Source organism: Ornithorhynchus anatinus, chromosome X1 (assembly GCF_004115215.2).
Source record: "Ornithorhynchus anatinus isolate Pmale09 chromosome X1, mOrnAna1.pri.v4, whole genome shotgun sequence".
Taxonomy (NCBI): domain Eukaryota; kingdom Metazoa; phylum Chordata; class Mammalia; order Monotremata; family Ornithorhynchidae; genus Ornithorhynchus; species Ornithorhynchus anatinus.
The window spans coordinates 81410965-81429444 of NC_041749.1; the positions used below are offsets into that span (position 1 = coordinate 81410965).

At 45.9% G+C, this 18480-nt stretch overlaps 1 protein-coding gene across 5 annotated transcripts in view; it reads right to left on the reverse strand.

Annotated features, from left to right (window-relative positions):
• The window catches only part of SLC12A4 (solute carrier family 12 member 4), a 68450-nt gene that overhangs the window by 38328 nt on the left and 11642 nt on the right, over window positions 1-18480 (reverse strand). For 4 of the 5 annotated variants that reach the window (XM_001505187.4, XM_029050231.2, XM_029050233.2 and 1 more), the window contains exons 2-3: window positions 8910-9004; window positions 5752-5883 (exon numbers count right to left, since the gene is read on the reverse strand). In XM_001505187.4, coding sequence (XP_001505237.1) covers window positions 5752-5883; window positions 8910-9004 — 227 coding nt within the window. Of the gene's footprint in view, window positions 1-5751; window positions 5884-8909; window positions 9005-14724; window positions 14862-18480 lie in introns of those variants that run through there. The other variant, XM_029050230.2, reaches the window with a different exon arrangement.

The following is an 18480-nucleotide window of genomic DNA, read 5'->3' on the forward strand; positions in this document are numbered from 1 at the left end:
ATAGAGATTAAATCCTACTTCCCCTGATTTAGATTGTGAGCCCTACATGGGACAGGGACAGGCTGTATCCAACCTGATTATCTTGTATCTACCCCAGTGCTTAGTACAATGCTTGGCACATAGTAAGCGCTTAGCAAATACCCAAGCAAGAACCCATGGAATGATCCTGCCTCTTCCACTTCCCTCCCCAAACATACCCAGTTTGTGGACAAACCCTGCCACTTCCACATCACCTACTCCCCATCCCCCACTACCATAATCAGATTTGTAATTGACACCCTGATCCTCTCCAGTTCAGTCTACTGTAAACTCCTCACTGGCCTCCTTGCCATCCATACTGCTGCACTGCCATCAGTCTGCTTGCTGCAGCAACTGCGTTCATGTCTCCCTTCTCCTCGGAGTCATGCCATGGCTACTACCCTGCTCCAGGGGGAGATGGAGTTCTTGACCCTCTGCTGCAAGTTCGCTGCACACAACCTAGCATCTCTCACCCCTCCGGCTGGCTCTGCCCGCTCGCTCCCTTTACTCTAAACACGCTAATCTCCGTACTGCTCCTTTACCCAAATGCAAACTCCCGGACCCTCTTACTGCCTGTAAATGCCCCCACTGTAAACTCCTCTCACTTCCTGTAAGCCCCCCAGAGTAAGACCTTGTCACTTCTGTTGTCTGCTCCTAAGCACCTAGCACAGTACTCTGCACACAGCAGGTCCCCAAATACTAATGACAGTGAGGCTTCCAACGCTTAGAATTCACTCCTCCTTGAGCTTCATCAAGCCCTCTCTTTCTCCTTCCTCTCACTTCCTCCATCCAGAATGAATAGATGTGCATATATATAGTCTTACCAGAATGAGGAAATGTGAAGTGGTAATTTTCACCCCTTTATCTTAGTCACCCTCCCTGGCAGAAAAATCCACAAACACTCAACTCTGAACAAAATATAAATACAAATTAATCCAGAATATCCAGAAGTAACCCTTCTATCCAGCAGAAAATGGTGGCCACCACCTGCCCCTCCAGAGCAGTCGTATCATGGGCCAGGAGGAGTGCATCCTGACCCTGACTCGCCTGAGAGGCCAGCACAGGCAGACTGGGAAAGGGGCTTGGTTACCCAAGTCACTCTAGAAGTAAATTCCACATGTCCAGAAAAATATGTTAATTGTGAAAGGGCTTGGTACTGATCTTTTCTAGATTCACATGATTAACCTGAATTTATTCTTGGGCTTGTCCCTATGTTTCTGTGCCCGCTTGGTTTGTTGTTTTGTTTCTAATATATTTTAATTTTTGTTGGCCTTTCTTTGTGGATGTTCAGGTTGGTATCGTCTTAGGAGCTCCTCGAAGACAGGGACTGTATCTTTTAAATTTATCTGTACAATGACCAGGACAAACAATAAAATCATACAGGGACTTAATAAATACTGTTCTTCTTATTTTAGGAGAGATGAGAGGCTGACTGTTTGCAGGAAACTAAGAAATTAATAGTATCCTTCATCTCCCGGGGTGGAATGCTACAAACCGAGACCTCAGAGAACAAATGGATGGAAGAATTACGAGCATCGGGATTTCCAGCTCGTTTGCTAATAGAATGTGTTTGGGAGTAGATGACATTAGCCTCCAGGGGTTGTTTGCCTAGACAAAACCCTCCCTGGGTAGCTTCAGTCCAGTTCATCCATTGCGGCTGAGCAAAATATGTGATTATTGCAGTGTCGTGCCTCTCTACCGTGACTGGGCGAATGGTCTTCCCTCTCCCTCATTCAGAGCCCGACATGCTCTGTGTGCCGCTCTTGCTACCTCCCTGGGAACCAGCTCCGGCTCCCGCCGCACCATCGAGGAGGCCCCACCCCGTCCTGCAGTCCACCTAGCAGGAAAGAAAACAGCACCTGCAGCATTTGTTTCCTTATTGGTCGTATCCCTCCAGTTACATGGAGCTGTCCATTACCTTTCCCAGAGTGTCAGGTCAGGAAAGTCGCAGCCTTCCCGTGTACTCTCCCTCCCCGACCTCTGTGAAACCTCGGGAAGGCTGGTGGCCACGATAACCGTTTCTGTGGCTACAGGTGTGCCTTGGACTCAGAACCACGAGGAGCCTGAAATTCTGTTCTTCCAACCGTGGCTCCCTAATGACTTTTGTTTTTATTTTGTGTATTATGTATTTGTCCTCGTCTTTCATACTGTTTTAATTTTTTATTGTTTAACTGCTCCCAATGTGTCTGCCTCCAGCCCTCTCCCCCAACATATAATCACAGAATAGTCACAGGGTTCATTTTCAAATTCCCACCCATGTCTTTCCCAGTGCTTAGTGCAGGGCTCTGCATAAAGTAAGCATTTAATATATACTATTACTACTACTACTACTACTACTGTATTACCCTTGTTCTAAAAGGCACCTTTCCCTGCAACCCAGTCCTGTACTCTCCCACCCTTCAGAGCCTTATTGAAGGCACATCTCCTCCAAGAGGTCTTCCCTGACTACGACCTCCCTTCCTCTGCATCGCCCTGACTTGCTCCCTTTATTCATCCCCCACTCCCAGCCCCACGAGCTAGCCCCACGAGCTAGACTGTAAGCTCGTTGTGGGAAGGGAATGTATCTGTTTATTGTTATATTGTACTCTCCCAAGCGCTCAGTACAATGTTCTGCACACAGTAAGTGCTCGGTAAATACAACTGAATGAACCAATTGAATGGATGAATGATGAAGAGCTCCAAGATTGACTATGGCGAGCGCAGACCAGCTTCTAATAATAATAATGATGATGATGGTATTTGTTAAGCACTTACTATGTGCCAAGCACTGTTCTAAGTGCCGGGAGAGATACAAGGTTATCAGATTGTCCCACGTGGGGCTCACAGTCTTAATCCCCATTTTACAGATGAGGGAACTGAGGCACAGAGAAGTTAAGTGACTTGCCCAAAGTCACACAGCTGAGAAGTGGTAGAACCGGGATTAGAACCCGCAACCTCTGACTCCCAAGCCCATGCTCTTTCCACTAAGCCACGCTGCTTCTCTCTTCTAGAGAGATCAAGAGCAATTTTTCATCTCCTCTCCCCTCCCCTTCCACTGGTTTCAAAATCAATGAATCAATCAATCATATTTATTGAGAGTTTACTATGTGTAGAGCACTGTACTAAGCACTTGGGAGAGTGGAATACAACAGAGTTAGCAGTCACATTCCCTGCCCATGATGAATTTACAGTCTAGAGGGGGAGACCAACAATATGAATAAATGAGTAATTTATAATATATAATTTAAAGATATGTACATAAGTGCTGTGGAGTTGAGGGTGGGGTGAATATCAAATGTTCAAAGGTCACAGACTGGAGTCTATGGACAATGCAGATGCAGAAGGGAGAGTGAGCTGGAGAAAAGAGAAGAGGAAAGCTAGAAAGAGATCTCCAGACAGTCCAGAGAGTGTCTGCACTCCCTGGCCTCAACCCCAGAGGCTGCAAAATTTGGGGTACTCAGGATAGGACAAAATCAAATATCCTCACTTTTTAGCCATATTATATATATGTTTCTGACCAATCAAATCAATACCTTACCCAACTCCCATTACACTTTACAGAGGAGGGAACAGAGCACAGAGATCAGCAGCCAGTCCAGGTCCCATAGCCAGGCAATGCTGCTCATCTCAGAACTCTAAAATCTAAACAGAGAACTCAGCATAGACCAGGCTGGCCTGCAAGACTGTATTGGGGCACTTTCTGGCAAGGCCGAGAGACTTTGGAGTTACCAATAGAGGCCTCTTTCTGATGCCTCTAACTGCTAACTCTAACTACTGCCTACCGCCCGCTCAGCTGCACACCCTGATGCCCAGGCCAATCCTTAACAGGGCAAGCCACCTAAGTGGCTCCTGACATTTTCATTTCATTCATTCATTCAATCATATTTATTGAGTACTTACTGTGGACAGGGCACAGAAAGTGCTTCACCTCTGACCCATGCCCTTCCCCTCCTGAGCAAAGCTATGGTGCTCTAGGAACCAGTGCCTGTTGGGCTCAGACCCCCAGGTCATGGAAAGTCACTGCTCACTCACCTGGCCTGGATTAAACATCTGGGGGAAGGAGCATAGGCTAGTGGATGGTGCCCAGGGCCTGGGAGTCAGAAGGACCTGGGTTCTAATCCCGGCTCTGCCACTTGTCTGCTGTGTGTCCTTGGGCAAGTCACTTCATTTCTCTGGGACTCAGTTACCTTATCTGTAAAATGGGGATTAAGACTGTGAGCCCCATATGGGACAGGGACTGTGCCCAACCTGATTTGCTTGTAATAATAATAATAATGTTGGTATTTGTTAAGGGCTTACTATGTGCAGAGCACTGTTCTAAGCGCTGGGGTAGATACAGGGTCATCAGGTTGTCCCACATGGGGTTCACAGTCTTCATCCCCATTTTACAGATGAGGGAACTGAGGCACAGAGAAGTTAAGTGGCTTGCCCAAGGTCACACAGCTGACAGTGGCAGAGCCGGGATTCAAACCCATGGTCTCTGACTCCGAAGCCCGGGCTCTTTCCACTGCGCCACGCTGCTTCTTGTATCCACCCCTGTGCTTAGTAAAGTGCCTGGCACATAGTTAGTGCTTAACAAATACCACAGTTGGTAGCAGTAATAGTAATGATAATAATAATAATACATGGGAAGGCTGTGACATCCCTGACTGACACTTGGAAAAGGTAATGGACAGCTCCACATAACTGAAGGGATACAACCAATTAAGGAATAAATACTGTAAAAGGCACAATCCCTCCAAATCACCAAATGTGCCAGACCTATCCAAGGACCCGGAGTAAATCAGCTTCTGTACATGAATGTCCTTATGCTCTGTCCTCCAGACAGCCTTGGGGTCTGAGGCAGATAAATTACCAGACAGCCCTTTTCTCTGTTTTCACTTATCTCTAGCTATTGTTTGGGGAATCGGGTGTGTCCTAGACCTCAAACCAGCGTGTTTACTCTTCACATCTAAGTGAGTCCAATTTTCCTGGTTTGGACAGGAGTCTGCCTATCCCCGGGCTCCCGAGAACAGGCAGCAGACCTCTGGGGTTGGTGAGAGGGAGAGAAAGCAGCCTATCTTGAGGCTCGGGACTCCCCTTACTCCCTCAGTGGAACTCTTTCCTCCTGGCTTTCCCCTGTAAATCTGGGATCCCTTTTGAAGAATCCCTCCTTGCCATTAGAGTGATCATACTCCCTCATTGGAACTCTTTCCTCCTGGCTTTCCCCTGTAAATCTGGGATCCCTTTTGAAGAATCCCTCCTTGCCATTAGAGTGATCATACTCCCTCAGTGGAACTCTTTCCTCCTGGCTTTCCCCTGTAAATCTGGGATCCGTTTTGAAGAATCCCTCCTTGCCATTAGAGTGATCTTGTACCCTTCAGCAACACTATTCTGCACTTCTTCTTCCCTTTCCTCTGAAAGAGCTTAAGAGGTTTTTGGGTTCTGTTATGCTCCTGCCCTGGAGATCATAGTGATTTGGTCCAAACCCCACTCCATGGAGTTCACGGTACTGTGCCAAGGTCACGTCTTCAAAGCTCACTGAGCCAGGAGAGATTAAGAAGCTCACAAATGACTAATTTGGTGACAGGACTGGTAGCAGGACTCAGGTTCCTTGGCTAGTGCTCTGTCCTCCAAACCAGTATGAGATCATGTCTGAAAACACTCCTCATTAGAAAGACAGACTAATTTTGGGGGATGATTAGTTATCCAAAGGTGTGGCAATCAATTACAAATGTCAGTAGCAAGCTGGTTCTTGACAGTGGCCCCACTTACTTTTGGTACTTTCCTCTTTGAACCTTCCATGATATCTGCTTCTTCATGCTCCTTTGCTCCTTGGGTGAGGTTTGTGTAACTGACGAGCTTTCCAAGGAGTGATGACACCTTTGGTCGAGTATCCAACTCCTCCTGCAACAGAACAAAACTGTGAAATTGGATTGTTTTCTGATAGGAAGGGGCCAGGCTACCCGGGAATATCATAAGAATCTATGGACATTGGTTAGCTACGGTGGTCGCTGCTGACTCTCAAAATTACTGGACCCTGCAGAGGCACAAGATGTCACACAGATAAATGTGTATCTACCAACTCCGGTGTATTCTCCCAAGCACTTAGTACAGTGCTTTTCCCACAGTAAACACTCAATAAATACCACTGATTGATGCATTATGCCAAGCAGGCAGCAGAATGTAATTTGTGGAAGCCTGACTGAGACCATTCGAACCCAGAGTGTTTCTCTTGGGGGGACGGACGGGGAGGTGTTTAACCGTAATGCCCCCCAACTTGCCCCAGAATCTTTGTGTTCCCTTCCCATGTTCCTGTGAATTCGGATGTCGCTTCTGAACCATAGAATTTGGTTGGCAGCTGAGTTGGAGGGAGGCTGGGTGCTGAAAATAAAAATCCCAGACATAAAGGCTGGCCAGGGACATAGCTGTCTCGGACAGGGGACAGACCAGATGAAAACTGGACGGTCTGGTATGAAACCTGACTAATGGCTACCTTAAGGTTACCCAAGGATCTGAGCCAATCTCACACTCATGTTAAAATTCAACTGGGAAGACCCTGGGATGAAGTAGTCTGAGACAATTTTGAAAGACTCCTTATTTTATTGTTAAAATCAATTTATGAAGCGAGACCTGACCATCCATGAAAGCACCAGAGTCCATCTGAGACCTCCCCTGCCAAGGTCTGGTTGGAAAAATGCTTTCTCAAGGGTTCAAATGTTCATTTCCCACTCCCTTTTCTTGTAAGCCCTTTGAGGGTAGGCCTCATACCTAGCGTGGCTCGAGAAGCAGCGTGGCTCAGTGGAAAAGAGCATGGGCTTGGGAGTCAGAGGTCATGGGTTTGAATCCCAGCTCTGCCACTTGTCAGCTGTGTGACTGTGGGCAAGTCACTTAACTTCTCTGTGCCTCAGGTACCTCATCTGGAAAATGGGGATTAAAACTGTGAGCCCCACGTGGGACAACCTGATCACCCTGATTCCACCCCAGCACTTAGAACAGTGCTCTGCACATAGTAAGCGCTTAACAAATACCAACATTATTACCAACTCCACCGTGATCTCCCAAGCGTCTAGGACAGTTCTCTACACACAGTAATGGCTCAAAAATGCCACTGATTGATTCCTTGCACTGCAGCGGAGTTATCTGGGCACCCCAGCATCACAGCAATTAGAGAATCCACGAGGTACAGGACCTAAGGCCCACACAAAATTAGGGGGAGGTTCCCTTCCTTTCATGCCTGCAGGCTGGGACTATCCCCATGACTAGTCCATCGTAATTCTTACAAATAAATTATTATAATTTAGATCTGATGAACCACAACCCCCATAGCCCCTCAGGCAGTTGAGACAAAAAGCGAGGCTGCACACTTCCTTGTTGGCACACGCTGCTGAGTGGCTGCCAGGGCAGTTTAAAGCTGCCTCATCCCCAGCTGTTTTAATCCCACTGAATCGGGTTAGACGGGATCTACAGTTCCTCGACTTTTCTAATGCCAGAACCAGTCCTTTGGATGAACTGAAGGAATGTTGTCAAAATGGGGGAAAAAAAACCCACCCTGAAACTCATTCCATTAACCACAAGAGTACAAAATGAATAGTAGGCTACAGGTCAGAAGTGCTTTCTAATACCAGGACTGCCCCAAACATGGGTATCATGGGATCTCTTTAAGCACCTTAGACAGAGGCACTGACAGTAATATCACCTTGCTTCCCACTGAAATTGACTCTCGTTAAGAATGGTTCTTTCCCCCACCCCCCGCATTTTTTTTTAAATGGTATTTGCTAAGGGCTTACTGTGTGCCAGGCACTGTACTAGGAAATGGGTAGAAAGGAGATAATCAGGTTGGACACAGTCCAGGTCCCACATGGGGCTCACAGTCTTCATCCCCATTGTACAGAGGAGGTAACTGAGGCACAAAGAAGTTAAGTGACTTACTCTAGGTCACAGAGCAGACAAGTGGCAGAACCAGGATTAGAACCCAAGTCCTCTGACGCCCAGGCTTTTTCCATTAGGCCACACTGCTTCTCTAGTAATAATACCTTGGAATTGTATAATGCCAGTTTCTCTCCAAAGTGCTTTCACTTGAATGATCTCATTTTATCCTCCCAACATTCCTCTGAGGTAGGAAGAGGCAGATATTAGCATCCTCATTTTAGAGAGGCAGTGTGATCTAGTGGAAAGAGCACAAACGTTGGAGTCAGAGGGCCTGGGTTCTGATTCTGATCTGCCACTTACCTGCTGTGTGACCACAGGCAAGTCATTTGACTTTTCTGTGCCTCAGTTCCCTCATCTGCAAAATGGGAATTCAATAACTGTTCCCCCTCCTACTTACATGGTGAGCCCCATATGGGACATGATTATCCTGTATCTACCCCAGTGCTTAACACAGTGCCTGGCACATAATAAGCACTTAATTACTATTATTGTTGTTGTTGTTGTTGTTATTCAGGAAACTGAGGCCCAGAGAGGTTACGTGATTTTCCCAAGGTCACTGAGCAGGCCAATGGCAGAGTTGGGACTAGAACCAAGGAACCAAGGGACTAGAACCAGAGAACCTCTGGCTTAGTGGAAAGAGCACAGCCTTGGGAGTCAGAGGACGTGGGTTCTAATCCTGCCTCCGCCATTTGTCTGCTGGGTGACCTTGGGCAAGTCATAACTTCTCTGTGCCTCAGTTACTTCATCTGTAAGATGGGGATTAAAAGTGTGAGCCCCACTTGGGACAACCTGATTACCCTGTATCTACCCCAGGGCTTAGAACAGTGCTTAGCACATAGTAAGTGCTTAACAAATACCATAATTGTTACCATTATTATTATTATTATTAACCACGGTCCCCTGACTCCCAGCTCCAGGTGTTTTCCCCTAGGCCACACTCAAACCCAATTGATTCCTAAGAGACTCAAGTCATAATCCCCAAACAAAATCTGCATTTTTACCTCAAATAAAGCCAAGTTTCTATCATGGTGATCACTTCCTTTGGCTGCTTCAGAGAGGCTGAGGAAGGGACTGCTTTCTTTGTGATTACAATGACCTGCAGAAATAAAAAGAAGCCACATAAGATATGTCCAGGACTGAGTTCAAGTATATATGCAAGATAATTTACCTCTACATTGGTTATTAAAAGAAAAGCTATATAGGCAATGGAGGAACTAGAGGAAGAGGGAGGGAAGAAAGCTCCATTTGGGCACTTTTGGTTTCAACAGTATGTAAATGATTTAACAAAAACAGTTAAGAGTTCTCAGAAAATGTCTATTAATGAACTCAGAGTCCATTTCTTTAAATAACAATGGTATTCGTAAAGTGTTTACTATGTGCAAAGCACCGTATGAGCACTAGAGTAGAATAGATTCAATTAGACACAGTCTTTACTTCCACATGGGGCTCGCAGTCCAAGAGGGAGAGACAATAGGTATTGGATCCTCTTCTACAGATGAGGGAACTGAGGTATAAAGCCTTGCCCAAGGTCACACAGCAGGCAAGTGGGGGAGCCATGATTAGAAACCAGGTCTCATGATTCCCCGTCCTGCCCGTTCTACTAGGCCAAGCTGCATCTTATTTAAATGACTTAATTCCTACTTGAATGATTTAAGTAAGGGGAGTAACAGAAACAGTCGGTGGTAAAATATTCTCCTATTTCTCCATGTATATGTAATGCACATAAGGTCCTTCCCTTCCTAAGTGCAGAAGGGCAGGAGTCAATGATTACTAGGGAAAGGGTGTTGGAAAGGATGCTGAATTGTCAGCCCGGAGCCTGGATCGAGTCTGACTGGCATGGAGCAAAACTGAAAAACAAATCCAAAAGAACGGGCACTTTCTGTGCCAGGGTACCGTCTCAAGCGATTAGTGACAATTAACTAAATGAGAAAGTTGATTATGCAGGCAGATATCCATCCGGTTATACAGCGTAAGAGATAATCATCACCTTATTAAGCAATTACATAGCATTCTATTTTTGCAAAGACCTTCTGATCGTCTTCACTGGTTATATTTATATTGTCTGTCTTCCCCTCTGACCATAAGCTCACTGTGGGCAGGGAATGTGTCTACCAACTCTTTTGTATTGTACTCTCCCAGGCACTTAATAGAGTGCACGGCACACAGTAAGCGCTCAGTAAACACTGCTAATAAACATCGCTGATTGAGTGATCTGGCTGAGAAGCAAGCCCTTGGAACAGAATGTGAGCTGGAAGGCAGTGAACCTGGGTACTAATCCCAGTGGTTTAGCAATTCTAGGTAAATTGTCACAGCTTTCTGTAGAACAGTTTCCCCATTTTGTAAAAACAGGACTTAGCCACGCTACCCAATATGGGCCTCACAGAGATGATTTGAGAAGAGAAATAATGTTTATGATGTGCTTGGGGTTAGAGTCATTTTCACACGGAAGAAAACCCCAGGAAGAGAGCTGGTTAGCTTCTGAATTTCCCTCTTTGACCAGCATGAATTTCACACCATTTCAGATCTGGGTGATTTCAGGAACTATATAGAAGAGATCTGTTAGTTCAGCAATTCTGAGAGCACACTGAAGAGCAGCAAACTAAACTCCTGAGCACAACTGTGGCTAAAGGGTCTCCCTAAATAGATGGCTTTGTGTGTGCAGGCCGTGTCTATTGGGAGTGCAAAATGACTGAAACAAAGCCAACTGCCTGCCTGTTGGGGGAGGTTCATTTCAACCCAAAGAAGTGGCCCAGTCGGTAGTCACTTTAGGGTTCAATCTGGCTGGCTTTAGATTTTGAGTAGCAATTTCATACGATTATAACCAGAGTACCCCGAGTGAAAAAAGCTGGGTATTGTTCACACGCTAGTTGGAGTGGATGAATACTAAACCAAGGAAGAGCGAGCCAAAGAAATAAAACATTTTCTCAGAAGCTTCCTCTCTCACCCAGAGCCTGGGTTTTTTACAAAATGGAAACCCATCTGCCAATATTTGAGCCCTGTCAATCTGGACTAGGTCTTCTGGGGACAGGGCAGACTCAGGCCAGATTTCCTTCAGTCAATCAATCAATCATATTTATTGAGCACCACCGGTGCATCGAGCGCTGCACTAAATGGTTGGGTGTAGCCCTAGATTGAACTCTGGCTAGAAAGAAAGGAAGAAATCAACTAGGTAGAGACTACACACAGACCTCCTAAAACGACTTTTAGGATGACTGGGGAGAAAATCACCCTCTCCAGAGGAAAGGATTCGAGCCGAATTGCAGTCCACCACTCTCCCCACCTTCAAAACCTTCCTAAAATCACATCTCCTCCAAGAGGCCTTGCCCAACTAAGCCCTTATTTCCCTTGCCAGTGGTCCCCTTTGTTGACAATGCACTTGTTTGGAAACCCTTAAGCACTGCAATACCCACCCCAGCCCCACAGCACTTGTGGATTTACACTCTACTATTTCTCCTATCTGCCATTTATTTTAATGTCTGCCCCCCGGAGACTGTAAACTCCTTGTGGGCAGGGCTCACGTCTACCAACTCTATTATATTATACTTTTCCAGGCACTTAGTACCATGCTCTGCCCACGGTAAGCAATGAAAACTGATGTTTGATTGACTCATTGACAAAATCGCTTTTTTCCTGTGTTCACCTCTGGGGGCAACCTGTTGATGTGTCATTCATTCATTCAGTCGTATTTATTGAGTGCTTACTGTGTGCAGAGCACTATACTAAGCACTTGGGAAGTACAATTCGATCTTTAAAGCTTCAAGACGACAGCCCAAAAGCCCCCTGTCCTGCCCTGTCTCACCCTGTCGAACTAGAACTACTTAATGTATCTAAGATTTTAACCAAGATTGGGATGGTGGTGGTATTTGTTAAGTGCTTACTATGTGCCAAGCACTGTTCCAAGCACTGGGTGGGGTGGTAACAAGGTAATCAGGTTGTCCCACGTGGGGCTCACAGTCTTCATCCCCATTTTACAGATAAGGGAACTGAGGCACAGAAGTCATGTGACTTGCTCAAAGTCACACCAGCTGACAGTGGCAGAGCCGGGAGTAGAACCCATGACTTTGGACTCCCAAGCCCGTGCTCTTTCCATTGAGCCATGCTGATCCGATCAAGTGGAAACACAGAACTGAGGAAGTGAGGACTTCCTGATCTGTCAGGTCCAGAAAGAAAACTTGGCTCAGAATCGGTTGTGAGAAAGCTGTTTACAAAATGCCAGGAATTGCCTATGGTTTAGAAAATCAGAGTGGAGTTAGGCAAGAGCCCTTTCTTGTGGAGCAGAGACCGGGGGCCCCATGTGGGACGGGGACCCTATCTAGCCTGATTATCTTACAGTCATTCATTCACTCATTCAATAGTATTTATTGAGCACTTACTATGTGCAGAGCACTGTACTAAGCGCTTGGAATATACAATTCGGCAACAGATAGAGACAATCCTTGCCCAATGACGGGCTTACATTCTAATCAGGGGAGAGAGACGGACAAAAACAAGACAACATAATCACAATAAATAGAATCAAGGGGATGTACACCTCATTAACAAAATAAATAGGGTAATAAAAATATATACAAATGAGCACAGTGCTGAGGGGAGGGGAAGGGAGAAGGGGAGGAGCAGAGGGAAAGGGGGCTTAGCTGACGGGGGGGAAGGGGGGAAGGGGGAGCGAGCAGAGGGCGGGGGGGGAGGAGCAGAGAGGGAGCAGAGGGAAAAGGGGAAGCTCAATCTGGGAAGGCCTCCTGGAGGAGGTGAGCTCTCAGTAGGGCTTTGAAGAGGGGAAGAGGGTTAGTTTGGCGGACGTGAGGAGGGAGGGCATTCTAGGACAGCGGTAGGACGTGGGCCAGAGGTCGACGGCGGGATAGGTGTGAACGGGGGACGGTGAGGAGGTGAGCGGCAGAGGAGTGGAGCGTGCAGGGTGGGCAGTAGAAAGAGAGAAGGGAGGAGAGGTAGGAGGGGGCAAGGTGATGGAGAGCCTTGAAGCCCACAGTGAGAAGCTTTTGTTTCGTGCGGAGGTTGATAAGCAACCAGCGCTTAAAACAGCTCCTGGCACATAGTAGGCTCTTAACAAATTCCATTATTAGTACTATTAGAGGGAGAGATGATCACGAGGCAAAGGGAGGGTGGGGCCAGGGTAGAAGGTGGTACTAATACAGTGGTTCTGAAAGCTCCAGGGAGGCAGCTGGTGGAAGCAGAGGCCTTTCAGGACTAAGATGACTCAGAGGTTTTGCTGAGATGGCCGACTCAATCCCGGGCCAGGTCGCTTCCACCCCCATCTGTTGTCTCTTTTCACTTTGCTCTGCTTCTTGACGTTCCTGGCTCTCTTTCAGGCACTGAGTCCAAGGTATTTACCCATGGGCCCCAGGCGGGAATCTGGACATTCTATTGATCGCTCCTGCCTATTAATAATAAAAATCGATTGTACTGATTGAGTGCTTACTGTGTTCAGAGCACTGTACCAAGTGCTTGGGAGAGTACAACATAACCAAGTTGGTAGACATGTTCCCTGCCCAAAACAAGCTTACAGTCTAACATTTACTTGACATTTCCTGTGCGTTTCTACCTTGTTCCCCTTCTTCGTCCCGTTCTGGCCTAGAAAGAGGACGCTGTTCTATTCGAGTCCTCTAACCATCCACATTCTGAGGTCTGGAGGGAAGGAATGAACTATTTTCACTGTCACTGAATGCAGCTCATCCTGCAGAGCTCTAGTACTCTCAAACTCTGTTAGGAATAATCACTAATCACATTGGTGCTCATTAAGTGTTTACTATGTGTCTAGCACTAGTCTAAGCACTGGGGTAGATACAAGATAATCAATCAGGTTCAGAGTCAATCTCTGTCCCACACAGGGCTCCCACTCTAAGTAAGAGGGAATAGAATTTAATCCCCATTTGACAGATGAGGAAACTGAGGCATAGAGAAGTTAAGTGCTACAAAACTTGACAATGTGATAGACATTGCCAATAAAGCTCCAGGCATTCTGCCCCAGAGGTTAACCTGAGGTGATGAGAAGCCACATGCTGAACTTGATCTACTCATCAATCAACAGTATTTACTGAGCACCTATGGGGTGCAGAGCCCTGTACAAAGTCCTTGGGGGAGTACAATAAAATTAGTAGACATGGTCCGTACTACCTTAAAGGAGATTACAATCAAGTGAGGGAGACAAACGATAAAATAATTTTCAGAAAGAAGAGAGCAAGTAAGGTATGTACTTAAATGCTGCTGGGGAGGAAGGGGGACATGGAAGTTGTGAAATAGCAGTTGGGGGGAGATGAGAGATTAATTGGGGAAGACCTTCTGAGGTGACATGATTTCAGAAGGGCTTTGAAGAAAGGGAGAACACACAGTAAGTGTTCAATAAATATGATTGAACGAATTGAACGAAGGAGGAGAGAGCTCCAGGCAGGAAGGAGGTTGGGAGTAAGAGGTCACCTGTGGGAGAGATGAGAACGAGGCAGGGTGAGTAGATTAGGATGAGAAAAGCGAAAAGTGAGAGCTGGGGTGGAGAGAGGGGAAAAAGCACGATTGAGATTGAAGTACCGAGAGTAGTTGGGCATTAGTGGAATGGAGTGTGCGGACTGGGTGATGTAGGAGGGAAAGAGCCTTAAAGTCACAAGTCAAGAGTGTCTACTTGATGTGGAGCAGAATGAGCAATCATTGGAGGTTTTTGGAGTGGAAAAACAAATGCAGAATATTTTAGGGAAATGATCCAGGAAGCAGAGAGAGTTATGGACTGGAGAGAGGAGAGATCTAAGGAAGGAGAGAAGTCAGCAAGGAGGGTTGTGCATTAGTCGAGATAAAAGTATCTATGTAACCTACCCATAATCTGGGCCATCTGGAGTTCAAGATCACTTTTCGAAATAACTTTTCTGTTTCCAGGTAGATCCATATTGCTCAGGGGCAAATCTTCATGAAGAGGGTTGCTAGCCATGGCCAGTGAGTGGTGACCCCTTGGGGGCACGAGGCCCCTAAAGACCAGTTCAGACCTGGGGCTGGTTCCTAGGCAACAGTCTCTCATAATCCAACTACGCATCATAGAACAAGCAAAGTGGCGACCAATCGAAGGCCTTCGAGGATCTAATTAGCATGAGGCCTGGGGCAGAGCTAGCCCAAGTTTTAATATTCAACAATTAAAAATTAACATAGTCATGTTTTCCCATAGACTGTGAGCCCCGTGTGGGACAGAGACTGTGTCTGACCTGATTATTTTCTACCTACCCCTGAGCTTAGTACAGTTCTTGATATATAGTAAGTGCCAAACAAATACCAGTTATTATTTTTATTGTTACTATTTGCCTCTCTTCCCAGCTTCAATGGCCTTCGGCGTTCGTTGTGCTAAATACGCAGTTTTCAGTAAATTGACCAGAGCTCTTTAGGAAGCAGGTGCCTTCGCCTTTCTCATTACCTTCTTTACAACACAAATCGAATAAATAAATTATCCTTTCCTTATCCTGCCACTGTTCTGAGTGTTGGGCCTTTGTTACAGTACTATGTCCACTTTGGAACACACAATTGAAGAGGGGTGTGGAGAATAAGAGGCTCCAAGGCCAAAGAAATTCATTAATGGATTGCAAAGTGGGCCTAAGGAATTGTGGTTCATTTAGCTCAAAGAAGAGAAGACTGAGGCGGGATTTAATATATGAAGTGCCATTAAATGGGAGGGAGTGAGTAGCTGTTTTTCTGTTTCCAGAACAGGGCACAACAGGGAATTAACAAGGCTTAAATGGCAGAAAGAAGGATTTAGGTGAGAATTTTAAAGGTCTTCTTGAAAAGAAAGGTTCATAACGGTAGGGAAGGCTTTGGAGCCTCCCTCTCTGGAAATTTTTATAAAAAGGTAGCCTACGGGTGGTTGAAAGGATGAAAAAGACTTCTGGCAGGCAGAGGGCAGGGAAATAAAATGACTTTCCTAGGTGATTTATCATCACAGGAAACTTTCAGTTACTCCTCTGAAATCCGAAAGATGACCTGCACACTTCTCTTGGTCTTGCCTCTGTCTACGAAAGAGAGACCTTCCATCCGTACCCTATTTAAGTAAAATTGATGAATAGTTTGGTCCAATCTCTTCCCATCCCCCATACTGCTGCTCTGCCCTTTTTCCTAGATTCTGGAGACTGTTTTTTAAAAATTTAAGCTTGAACTTCTGTGTTTCATTGTAAGGCTGCCCACCTCAGCCCCCATCAATGCTTGGATTAGTCTGCTGCCAAGACTCCAGGTGAAACTGTAAAGCCCTTGAGGGCGGAGATCACATCTACCAACTCTATTGTATAGGACTCTCCCAAGTGCTTAGTACAGAACTCTGCACACAGTAAATGCTCAAGAAACACCTTTGATTGATTGACTGATCCATCCCCTATACTCTGTGAGGATTGCTGAGTTCCTCATCATCCCTCCTGCACCCTCATGTCTTCCTAAATTTCCCATCATCGCCAGAAGAATCTCTTCTCATTGGCTTCAAGGCTCTCCAGCAAATGGTTTCCACCTTCCTAGCTGCCTTTTTCTCCTGCTCTAGCCCAGTTCATTCTTTAATTTTTGCCCAAGCAAACTTGCTCACCTCTAAATTGCCCAAGCGAAAACCACGCGTGGTCCCGGAAGTCAGAGGACCTGGGTTCTAATCCTTGCTCCGCCACTTGTCTGCTGTGTGACTTTGGGCAAGTCACTTCACTTCTCGATGCCTCAGTTACCTCATCCAAAATGGGGATTAAGATTGAGTCCTAAATGGGAAAGGGACAGTATCCAACCCAGTGATCTAGATTCTACTACAGCGCTTAATATAGTGTCTGGCATGTAGTAAGGACCTAACAAAGAACATAAAAAAAAATATATTGCACAGGCCATTCCCCCCACGTAGGATGCCTTCCCTCTGCCTCTAGGCCAATTCACATTCCCAACTTCTATTAAAGGTCAATTAAATGTCCTCTAAGAAGCCTTTGGAAATTAACCCCATCTTGAGCCTGGTCATCTATCAATGATATTTATTGTCAGCACTCTACTAAGCACTTGGGAAAGTAAAATTGAGTAAGTGGCCATAGCTACCCCAGTCCTTATGAATATTTTTCCTAGGTATATTTCTTAATCAAGCAATCAAGCAATGGTATTTATTGAGCACCTACTGTGCACAGAGAGCTATACTTAGCGCCTGGGAAAGTCCAGTACAGAGTTAGTAGATGTGATCCCTGCCCAAAAGGAGCTTTCTGTCTACAGGGGGAGACGGATATTAAAATAGAGTTAAAGTTTTTTTTAAATTTTTCTTTTAATTTTTTTAAATAAAGTTTTTTTATGCCCAGACACTTGCACTTTTTAAGGCACCTGTACTTGGATTTGTACCCTTTATTCATCCTCCCTCAACCCCGCAGCACTTATGGACATATTAGTTATTTATTTACATTCATGTCTGTCTCCCCCCTCTAGACTGTACACTTCCTGTGGGCAGAGATCGTGTCTATCAACTCTCTTATAATTGTATTCTCCCAAGCACTTAGTACAGTGCTCTGTACACAGTAAGTGCTCAATAAATATGATCGATGGATTTTTATCTAATTGAATATTTTAATTTTAAGTAAAACTGTATCCTGTCTTTCCCATCTCTACCATTAGATTGCAAATTCCTCAAGGCCAGGGACCATATCTTATTCTTATAATTTTTTTGTAGTACTTGTTAAGAGCTTTCTTGGTGCCAGGCACAGTATTAAGCGCTGAGGTAGATACAAGATAAACAGGTTGTAAACAGTCCCTGTCCACGTGGGGCTCACAGTCCAAGTAGGATGAAGTAGGATTTAATCCCCTTTTTGCAGATGAGGCATCTGAGGCCCAGAGATGTCAAAAGACTTGCCCAAGGTCCCACAGCAGACAAGTGGCAGAACCAGAATTAGAACCCAGGTCCTCTGACTCCTAGGCCTGTGCTCTTTCCACTAGATCACGCTGCTTCCCTGGTGTGCCTACTCAACCTGTGATTGACCAAGTGGTAGGAACCAGCCCAGAATGCAACTCCCATTTGATCAGATTCACCTTCATCTAAAGACACCAGAATCAGGCTCAATCTGTCACCCTCCTGATCCTCAGTCTGGACAGGAGTAACCTTTGGCATCAGTCAGTCCCATCCACCCGAGTTAACATTCTACCTCTGCAGGACTCAAAGACAAATGTTGCTGCCCCACCCATTCTGGTGACAGGCCAGAGAACCCCAGGCCCTGCATTCTGCAAAACCACAGGAACCTGGAACCTTTCTGGTTTTTTGTTTTTTTTTTACTTTCAGAGGGATCACTCACGTCATCCACCTCTTGCAACACCTCTGCTTATGTACTCAACCATAATCATAATATGGAGGCCCTCAATCAGCTCTCCCACTCCAACCCAGTCTGGACACTTCACTCCTCTAAAGCCAACCTACTTACTCTGCTTCATTCTCAGGTCTCCCGCTGCTAAGCCCTCGATCACGCCCTTCGTCCCTCCTGCCTGCCTGCCTCCCTTCTCCCTCATATCTGACGGACCACCGCTCTCCCACTTAGAAACCTTATTAAAATCACATCTCCTCCAAGAGGCCTTCCCTGACTATCCCCATTTCCCCACCCTAGTCAC